This window comes from Hylobates moloch, unplaced genomic scaffold, assembly GCF_009828535.3.
Source record: "Hylobates moloch isolate HMO894 unplaced genomic scaffold, HMol_V3 SCAFFOLD_12, whole genome shotgun sequence".
Classification (NCBI taxonomy): Eukaryota; Metazoa; Chordata; class Mammalia; order Primates; family Hylobatidae; genus Hylobates; species Hylobates moloch.
In genome coordinates, this window is record NW_026652287.1 from 71,939,021 (window position 1) to 71,958,095 (window position 19,075).

The 19,075-nt window shown below is 34.6% G+C and overlaps 1 protein-coding gene across 2 annotated transcripts in view; it reads left to right on the plus strand.

Moving 5' to 3' along the window:
- The window catches only part of TBC1D15 (TBC1 domain family member 15), an 80,037-nt gene that overhangs the window by 40,562 nt on the left and 20,400 nt on the right, over positions 1–19,075 (plus strand). For both annotated transcript variants that reach the window (XM_032170749.2, XM_032170750.2), the window contains 6 exons: positions 2,403–2,613; positions 10,275–10,377; positions 11,752–11,949; positions 12,986–13,114; positions 13,700–13,803; positions 14,878–14,972. In XM_032170749.2, the coding sequence (XP_032026640.1) occupies positions 2,403–2,613; positions 10,275–10,377; positions 11,752–11,949; positions 12,986–13,114; positions 13,700–13,803; positions 14,878–14,972 (840 nt within the window). The remainder of the gene's footprint in view (positions 1–2,402; positions 2,614–10,274; positions 10,378–11,751; positions 11,950–12,985; positions 13,115–13,699; positions 13,804–14,877; positions 14,973–19,075) is intronic.

Below are 19,075 nucleotides of genomic sequence, written 5' to 3' on the forward strand. Positions count from 1 at the left end.
CTGTCCTGCTCTTACAAGAAGAATAGAGCTGTTTGTTCAGTTCTTCTGCCATTATATTTAGTATTCTCATGTTAGTGTGTTGGAGATAGTTTTTACATGTATTTGGTAACATAGTAAATTCATTAGAACTAATTAATTTTCTTTACCTTTGCTTTGAGTAGAAAGATATTTTGAGTTCACTCTTGATTTCTGTTTTCCTTTGCAACCATTTCTATTTCTGGCTAGCTATTTGCAGCAGACTACTTTGCAGTTTAGTTTGACTTGATACTAGGTTGTTAATTCACTTATTCAACAGATCTTTCATCTTTGACTGCTTACTGTATGCAAGCCACTCTTCTAGCACTGAGGATATTGAGGCTATCGGCTGTGAACAAGATAAAGTTCCTGTTCTCATGAAGCTTTTATTCTAGTGGAAGGCCTAGAATATTTGTTTGTCAGGGCTTTAAATTTAAATATTTCTTTGTCAGAGCTTTAAATGTGGAAATGTGTGAGGCATTTTCTTTTGTATGTACTATATGTCTCTTCTGTTAATGAGGGAAAAATCTATGTAAAACCTTCACTCTTGAATATGCACAAACTCCTGATAATTCATATAGCATACATACAGTATTTAATATACTTCATATGATTTTCTTGCATTAATTTAGATAAAATACTCTGTGCAACTGAAGAATTTAATTTAAAAAATTGTCCATATGTAGTTTTTTGGGTTTCTTTTTTTCTTCTTTTTTTATTGCTGTTTTTCTGTGAAATATTTTTGGTCTTTGCAGATAAGCCAGCAGTATGTATCTGTTCTAGGTAGTCTTAAGTACATTCACACTTAAATGATTCATGAATAAGTTGAAATTCTAGAACTGTTCTCACTTAGATATCAGCTTGAAGTGGTCTTATGAGCTCTAAAATATAAATACCAGTGAAACATTATGTAAAGTAGTCAAGTGGGCACATGGCATTTAATTTGGTATATCTTACATGTGAGTTCGCTGTCCAAACTGGTGTGAAAGCTGCTGGTCATTGTATATAGATAAGTTACTTTAGCTTCCTTCAAACGATACTTGTTGAAGTGTCCCTGAAATAATGATGGCACATGATTTCCTTGCAGATAGAGGTTTCTGTAAGCTGTAGATTTCTTTTTGTGAGTTCAAGAGATCTTATTGGAGATGATTACAGATAGGAAGGTGATACGTCTATGCAGATCAACACTGATTAATATGTCTTCTGATCTAGTCTTGTAAGCAGCTTCCTTCTAAGTAGTTTATCTTTGTGGGATTGGTAGTGTGGGACAGAATTAATAAAGGTCTTGAGTAGCAGGATAGTATGACACTTCTTAAGAAATAACATTTTAGCAAAGGTTTTTTAAAATTTCAGAGACACGACTTGCTTATGTTGTAGTTAAATTGTTAACATGGTGTTTTAGATTAGAAGTGAATTATAAGTACTAGCATCATTAGTGAGAAGAAATAGTTTTTTCTCTTTCAGTTTTTTGTTTAAATAGTTGATATTTAAGTTGCTTGTTATCAATTACGATAATGTTCACAAACCTGGAATTTTCGCTTCTATAAAGAGGCCACAAACTCAGAACATGCTGTATTTTACATAACTATAATTTGATTTGAACTGAGGTCTTAATTTAGTAGACAGTTAATTTAGCAATTGAATGTATTCATTATTTTTGAAGCATTCACAACTTTTTATCTTTTCATCCTCAATTCCTTGCTGTACCTTGTTTTTCTGCAAATAAAATGTCTGTATATTCACTCCAGTGTTTTTTTTATATCGGTATGCTTACTTCACTACTAGTGTAGTGTCCTAAAAATAATTACAAAAGGAAATGAAGGAATAAAAGTTTTTGTTTTGTTTTTTGACTCTTCAAGAGAATTAAGCTATTCTTATTTCGGGGGGAGTGGGACAGATAAACATTTACTGAGAATTTTCTGTATACTTGGCTTGTACTAGTAAGTTGAAAAGTATTATCTCCTAATTCTTATTAATAGAATTACAATGGGAGGTAAGTATAATTATCTCCATTTTACAAATGAAGTAACTGAGGCTCAGAGAAATTCAATTTGTCCCAGATCATTCAGTTAGTAAGATGGTAGTGCTGCAATATGAATCCAGTCTGCCTGCTTGCAAAGCCATGATCAGTTTTTTTTGGCAAAGCTTATATTTTACATAGGAATAACATTTAAAACATTTATATGTGGTAGGATAATTATTTTAAAAATCATTTTTTAAAGAACATATAAGTTGCCATATCTAACACAGGTGGAAGCCATAATAATATGAGTACTGTACTGATTCCCTGGGTTCAACTAATTTATGTTAGTCAGTCATGGAGAGCACTGTCAGTACCTTTTAAAAAGGAGAACAAAAATATTTTGCCCCACTTTCTTGTTTTTAAGATGCTCCAAGTCATAGAAATGGGAAAAGCAAATGGTCATTCCTGTTCAGTTTGACAGACCTGAAATCAATCAAGCAAAACAAAGAGGGTATGGGCTGGTCCTATTTGGTATTCTGTCTAAAGGATGACGTCGTTCTCCCTGCTCTACACTTTCATCAAGGAGATAGCAAACTACTGATTGAATCTCTTGAAAAATATGTGGTATTGTGTGAGTAAGTATCATATTATTTTCTACTTATTGAAACCGGATCATTGTATTAATCCCAAAGCAAACTATTTTTACTTGACCTTGGGCATCAGTGACCTATTTGCATACGAGGACATGAACAGCTTTGTTTTTTCTGGGATATTGATTTCTTTGGAACAATGACTGAATAATATTGTGTTATTTTAGTAATTTGAATCTGAGACTTACCACCTAATTACTGTTACGGAGAAGAGAGTAGTTTAATATTTTTTATACATTTAAATGAATGATGATGCATTAGTAATTTATGGCCTATGTATTTACCTAATTTACCGTTTATTATGTATTTTCTATTAAATATACAATTTTACTTGTGATATTGCAACTTTAAGTCAGGCAAGTCCTAAGTCCTTTATAAAATTATTTCTCAGTTGGAAGACAAGGCCTTACCACTTTCCAAAAATCTTGTCTCTCATTTAGTTACCTGTGTGCATCGGTACACACACATGCTGCCTCACTGTTACTCTCAGCAAATATTTTTTGGGTATCTATTACATCCCAACACTGTAGTAGTTGCTTGATATTTAGTAGTGAATAAAACAGGGGTGTTCCTGGGTCTTAGAGAATTCATAGTCTTGTGAAGGATGTCAACAAGTAAAATGGCAATTAAAACTGAAGGACTAAGATGAAAGAAGTGTAAGCTGCTTTGGGAGTTCCTGGGAAGGAATGAGGGGCACTTAATTCAGACTGGGAGTAGGGATCAAGGAAGACTTCCTGGAGGAAGAAGCATCTAAGTAGATACCTGAAAAATGAGTGATCACTATAAGGAACGGGAAGGAGATATTTAGAGGGAAGGATGTTTTAGATGAAGGAAAGAGTACGAACATGATGTGGTCACACAACAAACTAATTCAGTATTACAGGTCTGCAAAGTATGAGGAGGGGAGGGTAATACAGTTAAAGATGAAGCCAAAGAGCCAAGTAAAGTCCAAAGCACAAAGCATCTTTTAAGTCATGTTAGCAGGTTCTTCCAGTTACCCAGGTGAGATTAAAGTGGCCTGAACTGGGATAGTGATAGGAAAGATGGAAGTACTGGAGTATTTAGGATTAGATTTTGTGATGGGTTGGATATATGGAGGTAAGAAGGGAGAAGTTGAGGTTTTGGGCTTGGGGGAACTGCAGGGAATGATTGCTAACCTTCGTTCCTTCCTTCCTTTCCTTCCTTCCATGCAGTGGTGCGATCTTGGCTCACTGCAACCTCTGCCTCGTGGGTTCAGACGGTTCTCCCACCTTAGCCTCCTGAGCAGCTGGGATTACAGGCATGCGCCACCACGCTTGGCTAATTTTTATATTTTTTTAGTAGAGACAGGGTTTCACCATATTGGCCAGGCTGGTCTTGAACCCCTGACGTCAGATTATCTGCCTGCCTCTGCCTCCTGAAGTGCTAGGATTACAGGCGTGAGCCACTGCGCCTGGCTGCTAACTTCATTTATAATGTCCTCACTTTATAGTAGAATTTAACACCTTGCCTAAATTTAGATTACATAAAGCTAGAAGTGATACAAAAACTGGAAGATTCTTGCCTGTGTATTTTCTGGCATGAGATTCTCCCCTACTATGTTAATCACCTCTGGCTGGCAATAGGCAAGCTGTTCAGTGCCAGTAAGTGTAAGAAAGTCAGACCTGCTTGGTGGTATGTGGATCTTAGATCTCGAAGTGAGAACCTGTGAATAGGTTACCACTGAGAGGATGAGTAGACTTCAGGAGAGACAGTATCATGATTGGAATACAAGGTTATGGTTATTGAGTAGCAGGCATTAAAGACTTGGGAGTTTTAGCACCATAGTAAGCTCGGTATTGGTGTTGTGACGTAACTCACAAATGAGATCATTTGGTCTGAGACTGTTGATTAAAGCATAATATCTAGGATGAGGGAGGTGGTAGCTCCTCTCTCCTTTTTACTGATTATATTTTGGAGAAGTAGGCTTGAACTGCAAGTAGTAAACACTGCATTTTAAATGTGCTAGACTACCTATTCTGTATTAAAGAGATAACCAATGTAAGGAAGGGGATCAAAATGGTCCTATGAAAAATATTTCATTGAAGGATGTGGTTTAACTTGAAGAAGAGAAATTTCAATGCAACATTAAATAAAATCCAAACTTCTTCACTGTCATCAACAAGGGCCTGTCCTGTCTTAGCTCTTAAAACTCATCTCATGCCATTGTCTTTTCCATTCTACTCATGCAGATTTCTTTCAGTTCCTAAAACCCCCTAAACTCTTTCTTGTTTTAAGGTCCTTTATGCATACTGTTTTTTCTACTTGGAATATTTTACTCTCTTTCTGATCCCTGAGGTCTCCATTTAATGTCACTTCCTCAGAGGGGCTTTCCACGATGCCCCCTTTCCCCATCTAATGTAGTTTTCCTATCTGCTCCTCGCTATCTAATTTTCTTGTTTGCTTCCTTCATGGCATCTAACAGCATACAATAATTTTGTCTATTCTTTTGTGTTTTACTCTAGAATGTATACTTCTGAAGGATAGGGATTGTATCTATCTTGTTTCCATATTCTTCCTAGTTCCTAGCTACAGTGTCTGATACATAATAAATGTGCAATAAATATTAGTTGAATGAATAAATGGCATGATAATTATCAATTTGACAAATAATTTTTGAAAGGTTATTGTGAGAAACAGATTGGAGATTTGCTTTATGTGACTGTAAAAAGAAATTAGAAGACAGGTTTTAGCTCAGGAGGTAGAGTTATCTATCCTGGATGGGTTCAAGGATAGTCTTGATAACCACTTAAGCAGTTAATAGGGGTATATGTATCTTGAATGTGTGGTGTTCGTGTTTTCGTGAGAGTAGCAAGTGAAAGCTTGTTTCCTTTTCTAAATTTGTAAACAAATGAGAGGTATGAGAATCAGAGATGGGGATGGGCACACTGACCCATGCCTGTAATCCCAGCACTTTGGGAGGCTGAGGTGGGCGGATCACTTGAGGTCAGGAGTTCGAGACCAGCCTCGCCAACATGGTGAAACCACGTCTCTACTACAGATACAAAAAAGCCAGCTATAATCCCAGCTATTCGGGAGGCTGAGGCAGGAATATTGCTTGAACCTGGGAGGCAGAGGTTGCAGTCAGCCGAGATCATGTCATTGCACTCCAGCCAAGGCGACAGAGCGAGACTTTGCCTAAAAAAAAAAAAAAATCAGAGATGGTGATGAAAATACTGTTATTAGAGGGGTTTAGACATATGACATTATAATAATTCACCCCAGATTAGTTTTGAACTAAACTGGTTGTTGTTACTTCTTGACACCCACAGGCTTTCCTAATGAGGACAGGCCACTGAGGATGTGAGTGAGAGCAGAATGAAAGCACCTCCTCTGTTGATAGGCAGATCTAAGAGAGAGGGAAAGAGAGAGAGCTTGGAAGGAATTATGCCAAGCATGCACCCTACTCTTTCTCAGTCTCAGCACTTAAGTCCCTGGGAAGGAGAGTTTCTTTAGAAGTGCTTATTTCCTTTTGGAAATGTGAAGCCATGGAACGGTGTTCCTTATACATGTTTTTTTTTTTTCTTCATTTAATTCAAGTATTTTTTTGAATGCCTACTGTGTCTTAGATGCAGTAGTGCTATTTTCTGGAAAGAAAGCAGTAATCAAAAAAGACATGGCCCCTGCCTTAAGTTGCAGCTATAGTAAGTGCCGTGAATAAGACATATGGCAATATAAAAGTATATTAGGATAATATGTAAGTTTTCCATATGTGGGAGTGATTGAAACTCTGAGAGAGAATGAAATCAACTAAGGGGAGCATAGAGTTGGAGGAGATGTGAGCCTAAGTGATTAGTTGCACCCTTTAATGATCTGGTAAAAGAGAAAAAGCTTTGTATACTTTGTTCTCTTCTCATTAGACTTAATCATTAAGTTTTTAGTGAACCAGGATGTGGCTGCTCTTCTTGGGGAAGGAGATAGTGTCTAAAGTGACTACTTCAAAAGCTGTTCTTCTAATGTCAGCCACTGCTTTGTGTATTCTCCTGTGACACTGGGAGGGCAATTTACGTTTTGACCCATGAATGGTCTGAAATGTGTAAAAACAGTGCATCAAATATTTATCTCCAAGGTCCCTCCATACTCTAGGCTGAAAATAAGTGCTCCCTCCCTATTCTCATTCCTGTCACAAATTATGCCCAATTATATTATGCCATGTAGCTCACCATAGATTTTATAGACTCCAAGTAGTAGAATAAAGCTATTCCAAGTAGTAGAATAAAGCTATTCCAAGTAAATATTTGCCAGTATTTAAAAAGTCCCAAATTTATATAAGCCATCCCCCACTGTCAGATTCTTTTTTGTTTTAACTTTTATTTTAGGTTCAGGGGTATATGTGCAGGTTTGTTAAGTAGGTAAACTGCATGTCACGGGGTTTGGTGTACAAATAATTCTGCCACACAGGTAATAAGTATAGTATCTGATAGGTAGTTTTTCTGATCCTCTCTCTCCTCCCACTTTCTACCCTCAAGTAGGCTCTGGTGTCTGTTGTTCTTCTCTTTGTGTCCATGTGTTGTTGTTTAGCTCCCACTTATAAGTGAGAACATGTAGTATTTGACTTTCTATTCCTGCATTAATTTGCTTTAGGAAAATAGCCTCCAGCTCCATCCCTGTTGCTGCCAAGCACATGGTCTCATTCTTTTTATGGCTGCGTAGTATTCCATGGTGTATATATACCACATTGTCTTTATCCAGCCCACCATTGATGGGCGTTTAGGTTTATTTCATGCCTTTGCTGTTGTGAATTACAAAATTCTTAAAGAGAAATTTAAAGGCTCTTGTTCTTGTTAGTTAAGATTCAAATAAGTGGAATTCCCAAATTTTTAAGTTAAAGTTCAAATAAATGAAAATTTCTAAATATTATACCCAATTTTTATTCTACTAGGTGTCAGCCCAGGGGGTCTCATTTCCTGTCCCTGGAGCAGTTATCCTAAGTAAAACGATGTTTCCAGAGTCTTATTTCTATGGTCAAATATTGTTTTAGAGACCACAAAGAAGAGTAGTCAAGGAAATCTTGGTTTCAGCCTCATTGGGATGCCAGTGGTCACCCCTCCTGTCTTCTTTTGAGTTCAAAACCAAGAGAATTAGACCAGATAACTTTTTTTATTTTTGATTAAGCTAAATTGAGGAATGTGGCTTGCATTTGTGGCCATGTTGTCTTCTCAATCCACTTCCTAGTGAATTAAGTTTGTCTTCATAAAGAGCTGACCTTCCTTTTACAGGAGCAGGGCCTTACCATATGGACGAGCAGAGATGGCCAGTAATCTAGGAATGAGCAACCTAGATGGCTCACAAGCGCCAGGAAGAGGCTCTGCTAGGCTAGTCATGTGTAGTTCCTTCTTTCAGTCTCAACAACCCGATCTAGTCAGTGCAACATAGGCCATCTTCTTGATGCTTAATATTTTTCAGATAGTTTTCTTATTTACCAGGAAAACAAATTGTCATATTTGTTCATGTTTGTAAGTGTTCTTTGATTTATCATCATTTAAAATGTGATATTCACTTGGATAAAAGAATGAGCTACAAATATATTTTTCTTACCTTTCTGAAACCAAGTTGGTTGCTAAGATGTGAATGAGACCTGTTGATTCCATTAAGTTATTTTGTATATTGGGCCATTTTTATATTGATACGCAAATATCCAAGCAGTAAAATATTCCCTTAAAAAGCCAAATTTGTTGTATCGTCAAACAGCACCAACCATTTAAAAGATTAGGTTCTAGATGTAAAATTTTGTTATTGTACCTTTCTATATTTTATTCCCAGTTTTGATTGATAATCTCTGCAATGCTGTTTATTTCTTTAGCCTTACATATTGGTCATTCTCAACAGAAATATAAAATAGTTACTGCTACATTTGGGTATACAAGCATTATTCAGTTTATAATTTCTGAGTTTATTATGAGGTCTTTGGCAGAGGCTCACACCAAAGCCTGGGATATACTTCAGAATTTTCAGGAGATATGCTTCTATAGTTGTGATACTAGACTATAGTTTTCTTCAAATTGTTTAGCAGGCTGTAATAGAATTGCTGGGTTAGCATCATTAAAAGTTCATCTTACTGCTGCAAAGAGTTTGAAAGTCTTGAATAATGTTAGCATGAGAGATCAACTTCCCAGAATATATATTTATAGATTAAATCAGTGTGGTGACCCAGCAGGTGGAAACATTCTGGTAATATTTTGGAATACCAGTCTTCCTTATGGTGAGCTCTGCAATTACCTAGCAGTATAACAGTATACTACTTGTCCCTTGACCGATGTACTTTTTAAGTGTTTTGTTGATTTCCGTTGGGGCAGTCAGGTCTTTAGCATTTTTTATTTGGGTTTTAAAGAAATAATTTGACTTGATTTATTGTTAGAAACAAAATGATGGCAGTGCCAGCAGCACTGTGCCAGGAATAAAATTTTGTTTCTTTATTAGCTACTTTTCTTTTCTGATGCTACATTTCAAAGTCCATCATTTAAAAAATGCCTTGTGAGAGAATCTGTAAGTCTGCCTATTAATTATGACCCCTCAAAATATTCAGAAAAGTAAATGTTTTAAAATGTATGTTTTTTTTTCCCTCCTATATCAAATGACTCAACCTCAGCCCCTTTTAAAAAGCCAAGGGGCTTATTAGCTACTATTGTATGTGCAGATCGAGTGCTGTTTCTGACTATGTAAGAATATAAGATCCTGTTTTGGATTTCATATCCACTCTAGCATTACTGTTACATCCTGTTATGTTAGAATTGAGAAGAGATAACTGTTATTAAAGATCTTATCTCAAACATTTATAATAAACAGGAGGTGTATAACAGCAAAATAACACATTTAATTTTTATTTTAAACATAGAAAAGTTGTAGATTTATTAGAACTGACTAAGTCATAAAACTCACTAAATAGAAAAAAGACTGGATAATTTGTCAGATGACTAGAAATTAGATGTCTGTTCTGAAAACATGTTGTTAAATTCTGTCATTACTAAGAAATGTGAAGAGACTTGCTTGTAGAGTTTAATAAGCAAGAACTAATAAGCATAGTATTACCCAACCATACATAATAATCTTGTTAAAATATGTTCATATGTGTGTTTGTAATTATGGTTAGCATGATTAATGATCTTTATCAAATAACTAATATAGCTTACGTTTTTAACATTTTATATTGCAGTATTACTAAGCTGTGAATGAAGGTAGAAATCATTTCAAAATAGGACATATTTTCTGCATGTAAATATTACATACTGATGACTCCTAATGTCTGTTTTGGCTTTCTTTAATTTTTATGGTAATAAAGCCAGATATCTTGTAATGGTTTTCTACTATAATTCTAGAGAAGAATTTAGGTTCATTCCAATTTAATCCTTTTGGCTTTACCTGGAATAAAAATACACTTTATATTTGTTTTATTTATGTTATAAACAGTGTATTTAGTGTCTGTTAATTTTGTATTTTATGTTTCATGTAGTTTTGAAGCTCCTTTAAAATAGCTACTAAATATTTGCTAATGTATTAATGGAAAACTGTTAAAATATTTTGGGCTTTTTTTTTTTTTTTTTGGTAAGGAACATTTGTGTTAGTAATTGTTGATGTAGTAATTGATACAGTATATTAGTATTTTCTACAAATCCTCTTTTTTATTATAGATCTCCACAGGATAAAAGAACACTTCTTGTGAATTGTCAGAATAAGAGTCTTTCACAGTCTTTTGAAAATCTTCTTGATGAGCCAGCATATGGTTTAATACAAGTATGTTTCTTAGATCTATCCTGTATTATTCTGACTGCATTATTTTATATGCCCCGTACTTCTCATCTTCTCAGAGAGTATGCAAAATGAGACAGGTACATATATATACATATATATACGTGTATATATGTGTGTGTGGGTGAGTGTAATCTTTTTGGAACTATTCTCTGTAATTTTACAGAAACAGTAATAAGTTTTCATGTTATTTGCAAGACTCAGAGGCTTCCTTGGTTCTTGGTTACTCATAAGGCAATTTCTCCGTTTATTATAATACTAAAATTAGACATCAGTAGATTTGTATCGTAACTTTTATTGATTAGACCAGGGATCACAGAGTAGGCCAGTTTGAACTCATTAATGATCAGTTTAGCCAAAAATCTGGTTTGAATTTAAGTAGGTTGTTTTGACGTCATGGCAATCTTATTCCCCTAAGAATATTTGAGTACTGTTCTTGCATTTGGCTAAAAATGTGCACTTAATAATAGGCAGAAGTAAATTTAATTATCACTCAGATGACTATGTAAAGTAACGAGATGGTTTATTCATTTATTATTCACTTATTCATTTAACAAATATGTGAGTGCTTGCTGTGTCCCAGCTATTCTTTTCCTGGTTTTGAAGATGTAAAGATTAATAAGATATAGAGGGAACTTTTTAGGAAAGAGGATGAGAGAGAGAACTAAACACTGTTTAAAATGGAAAATAAGAGGATAATTTTACTTACTGTGAAAAAAATTATTTAATAAATAACTATTTTTGCTAAATATGAATGAGCAAATAGTTTGGGCTTCAGAAGTTACCCTAGCACTTAACAGTAGAAAAACCTTTTTCTGTTTTCCAGGGTAGCATGGTCCTAGAATAAATTATTCTCGTTGGCATGATTTACTATTCATATAATTAGATTAAAATGTCAGCTAATGTTTAAATATGACTTTTTAAATTTAGCCATCACATATTTTGTGTCAGAATAGCATGGTAGTACACACTTCAAGACATATTTTTTTTGTATGAAGGCAGGACTGCTAGACAGAAGAAAGCTGTTGTGGGCCATTCACCACTGGAAAGTAAGCACTGCGTATGTTTTCTGATGTATGCAGATTGAGTGAAGCCTGCAAATCATTTGTTTATCTGCAATTCGATCAGTAGCATTAACTTGTCATTTATTATGCTATTTTAACCAAATGAAATGATTGGCTTAGAAAATTTAAATTTTTCTTCCAAGAAAGAAAATACAAATTTAAGATAATCTTAGAACACTCTGTTTTAGTCCTGATTTCTTTTCTTTTAAAAAGCTTTGCTTTTTTGCCCATAATGGAGTATTCGTTTTTCTTTATTTGAATTAATAATGCTAATATTTTTCTTCCTACTGCATAGAAAATTAAAAAGGACCCTTATACGGCAACTATGATAGGATTTTCCAAAGTCACAAACTACATTTTTGACAGTTTGAGAGGCAGCGATCCCTCTACACATCAACGACCACCTTCAGAAATGGCAGATTTTCTTAGTGATGCTATTCCAGGTCTAAAGATAAATCAACAAGAAGAACCAGGATTTGAAGTCATCACAAGAGTGAGTAAAGATTAGTATTAATATAGCTCTTATATTTTAACAGGAGAACATGTACTATAATTTTGGTGATATCTGCCTCTTTCCTTACAACTTTTTGCTAGTATATCTGACAATGAGTGCTTGTCCTGCCACTAAATTCTTCATTTGTTCTCTATCTTATACTCTTTCTTGATTAAGGTTGGATCTCTCTTCTTTGATTACCTTTTGATAATAATGAAGTTTGTTTCATTGAGTGCATAGCAGAGTGAAGAGCGAACCTTTCCTATTGCCTCTTAGTTCTGTTCCTTACTTGCATGTTTTCTCATAGCCATCAGAGACAGCTAGTCAGGATACTACTTGTAGGGCTTTTATTCTCATGTAATACTTCCTTTTTTAAGTAAGATGGGTTTTGGCCTGAATTATGGCAGATCTTTATATGTGCTCAGTAAGACTTAAATTTGCTATAATTCCAGGCTTGTACATAGTTAGAAAACTATAAATATCTAAATTTTAGTGCTTAATTAAAGGGTTTATCTTGCAAATAGCATCTTAAAATTACCAACATCTGTTAATTGAATAAAACACTATAGAAAATGCCGAGTGAAGCTAGTGGGTCGTGAATCAATTCTGAGAAATACAAACTTTAGAAGAAAAGCTAATTTTAGAATATGGTTAAGGGAATAGTTATATATTCTCTCTTTTTAAATAATACAGCATATCATTTGGTTTGAAGGTTTCTTACAGAATTTACATGTTGAATGTTCTATACTTATGTAATTGAACCCAAAATAGTAAAGAACTTTCTTTTAATAACAAATATTTTTGGTCTGTGGGGTTTCCTGTTTCTGAATTTGTAACTCAGTTTGTTGTGTGTTTAATAGAAGGGAAATATGTAATGCTAACTGTTATAGTTAAACTAAACATGGGAAAATAAGGGACGATCTTAAAAGTATTAGAAGTCATGTCTGAAAAATAGTATTTTAAATTTAGTTTCTATATGCCTTTATTTCATTTCACTGGTTAAGTATGTACTTGTTATTGCTTATCTTATTTTTAGATTGATTTGGGAGAACGGCCTATTGTTCAAAGGAGAGAACCAGTATCACTGGAAGAATGGACTAAGAACATTGATTCTGAAGGAAGAATTTTAAATGTAGATAATATGAAGCAGATGATATTTAGAGGGGTAATTTAAACACTCTAATATGGCTTGTCTTATAAACTCCTAGTATTTAGGGCTTTTGTTGTTATCGTTACTGTTTTGGTGTGTTTTTTTGTTGTTGTTGGTTTTTTTTTGGTGGGAGAAGTAGGGAGGAATGAACTCTGTTATTTCTTTGATGAATGATGCCTTAAAATTCCTGGATTGAGTAGGACAGAGTGAGGTGCTTGTGATGTTCCTGGGGGTTGAGTAGAGGGATACCCTTAACTCTGGGGGAAGAATTCTTCCGTACTTAAAGTTCTGTGGGTTTTGTGAAGGAGGCCTGCATTCCAGTGGCATTTGCCTTATTCTGTAAGATTGGGCTTAGACTCACCAGTCCCACTGTCTGTCTGCTGTAGTCTACTGTATTCTGTGCACTGTTTAAACTTTCTGGCAGCCGCTTACATCTTTTGGATCTAGAAGTAAAAAACAAGATGGCATTTACTGAATTGAACTATTTACATATATAAAACTACCTCTTAAAGATTAGTTTTCCTTTTTAATGCAAGTTTTGTGAATTTACAGTATTACATTCTTTTTCATTCATGTGTTTAATATGCATGCTTTCTTCAGGGACTTAGTCATGCATTGAGAAAGCAAGCATGGAAATTTCTTCTGGGTTATTTTCCCTGGGACAGTACCAAGGAGGAAAGAACCCAATTACAAAAGCAAAAAACGTAAGTAATGGTCTTTTGTACATTTATCAAAGAGATTCAAATAACCCACTCATACAAATTAGTATAGGGTTTCTAGATGAGGATTTGGAATAGACTGGGGAATGGAAAAACAACTTCATTTTTATTGTTTTAACTTAAAAAATTATGAGCATTCTAATTATTTTAAATCAGAAACACTTATTAGAAACACCTCGTTGCATTTATTTTTGTGAATATGTAAAAAGAAGATAAATATATTCCCTTATATAAGCCTTGTACAAGCCATTTGCATACTTGAAAGATAACTATATAGACATACACTTAAAAACATCTCTCATTCATCTTGATTCATTTTTATAATTCATTACGAAATTATAAAATTGGCTCATAAGAAATATATTTGCTATTTAGATTAATTACCTTTAAATTACTTTTCTGATACTCTTATAATGGATCCTTCATTCTTTTTGGAAGAGTATTTCTATTTTAAGTAATTTCTCAGACTTGAAAGGAAACACAGACCAACTTTCCAGGTACAACTTCTTGTTCTCAGTTGTCAGTCTAGCCTTTGATTTAAAGCTATTTTCAGTCATTATGTGCATATTTAAGTTATCTGACAGTCTTCTCTTTTCAGCATGTTTACCAGTTCTTCTAAGACATTTTTACATTAACTAGTTTCTGCAATAAACTGCTTGGAAATGGAACTATAATGTCACATTTTTTTAAAAAAAAAAATCACTTAGATTTGTATTTAAAATTATTTGGAAACTTTAGTGGTTAAAATATTTCATGACTAGAATACTTTTAGAGGTGATTTTAAGGATGAGATAAATGTTTTTGTAAAAGAATACCTAAAATTATTCTAGTAGTTGAACAAAGTTTATCACATAAACTTTGTGATATGTATAGGTTATTTTTTTCTTTTGTTTTCACTTATTTGTCATAACTTTAAACATTTTGCTATTGTTTTTATAAACTTACCTTCCACTAGCATCATAAATGCTTTGATATACTGTTTATAGAAAAACCCAATTAAACAATGTTAAAAATAAAGTTTTCAAATAGCTTTCTTTGGTGTCAAATTGTTTTCTATAGTGATGAATACTTCAGAATGAAACTGCAGTGGAAATCTGTCAGCCAGGAACAAGAGAAAAGAAATTCAAGGTTAAGAGATTATAGAAGTCTTATCGGTAATTTTTTCTTAACAACTTTGGAAATGCAAGAGGGGATTACATTGAAATCTTGATAAGAGTAAAGAAGTGAAGATACATGCTAACAGCACTAGGGCACAAAAGAGAAATCAGAATAGAAAAGTACATTGCAGTGTGTGTTTAATGTTCTTTGTTGTTCCTCTTCCAATAGGCATATTAATTCAGTAAGTTTATTTATAAGTGTTGATATATTTAATTTTCAGTTCCAAAGTATGAATTTCTAAAAAAGATTGTTTACCTGTATTTGCTTGTTGAATTAATTTCATTTTAAAATAACTTTATTTTCTTTTTTATTATGAAAGTCTGTTTATTGTAGAAAAATTAACTGTAGATGAGCAAAAAGAGGTAAATAGAAATTATTTTTGTTTCTGTCACCCAGAGATAATTATGGTTAATAGGTATTGGCTTATATCCCTTTAGAACTTCTTTAAATATACATGTATTTCATTTTTAAAATTAAATAAATGACTCCAGATACAAAGTTTAGCATTTGAAAATAGAGTAGTTACTATTCTCTAAAACACAGAGATGCTTGATAGAATTTTATCATAAAAGCATTAGTTGCATTTCATAATCTCCATTTACAAATGAGAAACTGAAGCGTGGAGAACATAAATGACTTGTCCAAGGTCACATGGTTTAAATAAGTGCAGAGCCCAGTTTGATGTTCTTATTACACTGTCTCTGTAATTTTAGGATAGCATTGGATAGTACTGGAACTTAGTTTTGAAATTCCTATATTGTATCTGGATTTGTATATCTGTGGTTTCATAAAGAATGATAGAGGGATTTGTTACTGCTGTTAACACCCTCCCATGAAAGAAATAATTTTTTAAATTATATTTAGAAAGTCCAACATAACAGGCTGATTTGGTACCATTTGTGGACATAAAAACAGGATCTTTTTGGCAGTGATACTTTTGATCCAAAAAGAATTTATTTTTCTGAAATGTAAATTATACCAGAATAAACTTTGTCCTTTCTCTGATTAAGGCAAAAGGTTGGGAGTCCTGAGTTCTGGAGTTATCTAAAGTTTCTAACTGAAGCTTCTTGCTATTTTCATTTTCAGTAGGAAAAACAATAAGGGATTCTGGTGTTTTACTCCTGCTTGAGCATAAAATATTTGAACTGGAAGGGAAGTTAGAGGTCAGCTAAACCTGTGTTTTAAGCCTCTTCTTTCTGCATGCCATATCCTTTTCCCTTTATATCAAGCATCAGTGTTGATGTCTCTGATATTCTCAACCTTTCATGTCCTTTTCTCATCCTTTCCGGGAGACTGGTAAGAAAATTTAGATATTTAAAGTCCCCATAATGTAATTTGAATTGAGACATACTGTAGCCTACTTTGTTCATTTTTAGCAGATAAAATTGAAGCCCAGAAAGGTTAGTCAGTTGTCTTAAGCCGTCTATCTGGTTAGTTTTATAGCTCAGACTCATTCATACTCAGATCTAATTTTAAGTGGCCTTTCAGCTATACAATGCTTTCTGCCAGTAGAAGTGTATAAAATAAGTTAGTTTTAAAGCATTCTTTTTCTATAATGTTTTTTCCCAAATGTATTTTGAGAATGCTTATCAAAAGCTTTTTGGGTGGTATAAATTTACTTTTGTTAAAAACAAAACTACGCAGTAAGCTTTAGGTCTTGCATACATGCCAATAAGTTGGATTTTACTTTAAGTATGATGAGAATCTATTGGAGCACTTTAAGGAAGAGTATTTTATGTATATTTTAAAATCTTTTTTACTGCTTTGTGGAAATTCCATCAAAGTAAGAGTAGGAATAGGGAGACCAGTTAGTGGAAAGTAGAAGTTCAGGCAAGAAATGGTAGCAGAGGAGGTAAAAAGAAGTAGGTGAACCCGGCCATGGTGGCTCACACCTGTAATCCCAGTATTTGGGAGGCTGAGGTAGGAGGATCACTTGAGCCTGTGGAGTTGAGACCACAGTGAGCTGTGATTGTGCCACTACACTCCAGCCTGGGTGACAGAGCGAGACCCCCTCTCAAAAACAAAAAAAAAAACAAAAACAACAACAACAAAAAAAACAAAGTAGGTGGATTCAAGTTATATTTTGGTGATAGAGTTGATAAGACTTTCTGATATATTAAATATGGGGTGTGAAGGGGAAAGAGAAATTAAAGAATAGGACTCAGTTTCTGACTAGAAAACGGGCAGTTAGTGATACCCCTTATGGAGATGAGGAGAAATGGGGTATGGTGAAATTGAATTAAGTGTTAAGGTATATATACCTTAAGGTGAAACATACAAATGGAATGTCAAATAGGTAGTTGAATAGTCTGGACTAGTCTGGCGAGAGATAGAAGTTTGGGTATTATCAGTATAAATATCCATGGAAACAGATGTGCCACTTAGTGGAAAAAGAGACTTAGTTATTAGCATAAATTGGAACACTAAGCTTGTGGGAGTTATTTCTATCCTACTGCTCAAGGTCTGATTTTTCACACACAAAAATTCGCAACCTCTGGCATGAATGGGTTTAAATCACCAAGGGATATTTCTGAAAACCAAATTGATTATTTCAAGCATTCATACATTCATTCATTCTTTCAATAAGTATTACTTAGTGCCTATTATGTAGTAGGCTGTCCTCTAGGCATTGGGGATTCATCAGTGCACAAAACAGGCAAAATTCTTGCCCTAGAGGAGTTTTCATTCCTGTGGAAGAACAGACAGTAAACAATTTAAGTAAGTAACATATGTGGTATGTTAGTAATACATGCCAAATAGAAAAATAAGGCAAGGAAAAGGGTTAGGATGTTTGTGTGCAATGTTGCCATTTTAACTTGGGCAAGCAGAGACAGCTTTTAGTGGGAAAGTGATATTTGAATAGAAACTTGAAAAAGCGAGGGGGCTCTCTCGCCACTCCTGTTCAGTGTGGTATTGGAAGCCCTAGCCAGAGCAATCAGGCAAGAGAAAGAAATAATAGGCATCCAGATGGGAAGAGAGGAACAGCAACTGCTTGATATAAATGGAAGAGGATATGGCATATGGATATTGCTGGGTTTTTTGTCTTTCAAGAGACAGATTCTTGCTTGTCACCCAGGCTGGAGGGCAGTGGCACAATCATAATTCACTGCAGCTTGGGCTGAAAGGATACTCCAACCTCGGCCTCCCAAGTAGCTGGGGCTACGTGCACGCACCATCACACCCGGCTAATTTTTAAATTTTTTTGTACAAATGGGGTCTCACCATGTTTCCCAGGCTGGTCTCCAACTCCTGGCCTCAAGCAATTCTCCCATCTCAGTGTTGCAAAGCATTGGGATTATAGATATGAGCCACTGTGTCCAGCCAATATTGCTGTTTTTTTGTTTTTGTTTTTTACTAAGATGGGAAAAACTGTTAGAGAAGAAAGTTTGGAAGGGAATATTTAGAATTCAGTTTTAGACTTTAATTTTGAGTTGCCTATATTGAATGTCCGTAAGTTAATATGTTGAGTTGAATGTGGATATATAGGGCTGGAATTCATGGGACTGGAGATAAATTTAGGGGTCATCAACATAGATAGTATGAGATTATATAATACTATGAATTATGAAACTAGATTACCTCAACAAACTAGGCATCAAAGGCACATAACCTCAAAATAATAAGAGCCATCTATCACAGACCCACAGCCAACATCATACCAAACAGGCAAAAGCTGGAAGCATTCCCCTTGAGAACCAGAACAAGACAAGGATACCCACTCTGACACTTCTATTCAGCATGGTACTAGAATCAGACAAGAGAAAGAAAGAAAAGGCATCCAGATAGGAAGAGAGGAAGTCACCTACTCTTCACAGGCAATATGACATTCTACCTAGAAAACCCCATAGTCTCTGCCCAAAGGCTCCTAGATCTGATAAACAACTTCAGCAAAGTTTCAGTATACAGAATCGATGTGCAAAAATCAGTAGCATTGGTATACACCAACAGCGTCCTAGCCGAGAGCCAAATGAAGGATGTGATCCCATTCACAGTAGGCACAAAAAGAATAAAATACCTAGAAATACAGCTAACCAGGGAGGTGAAAGAACTCTGCAGTGAGAATTATAAAACACTGCTGAAAGGAATCAGAGATAACACA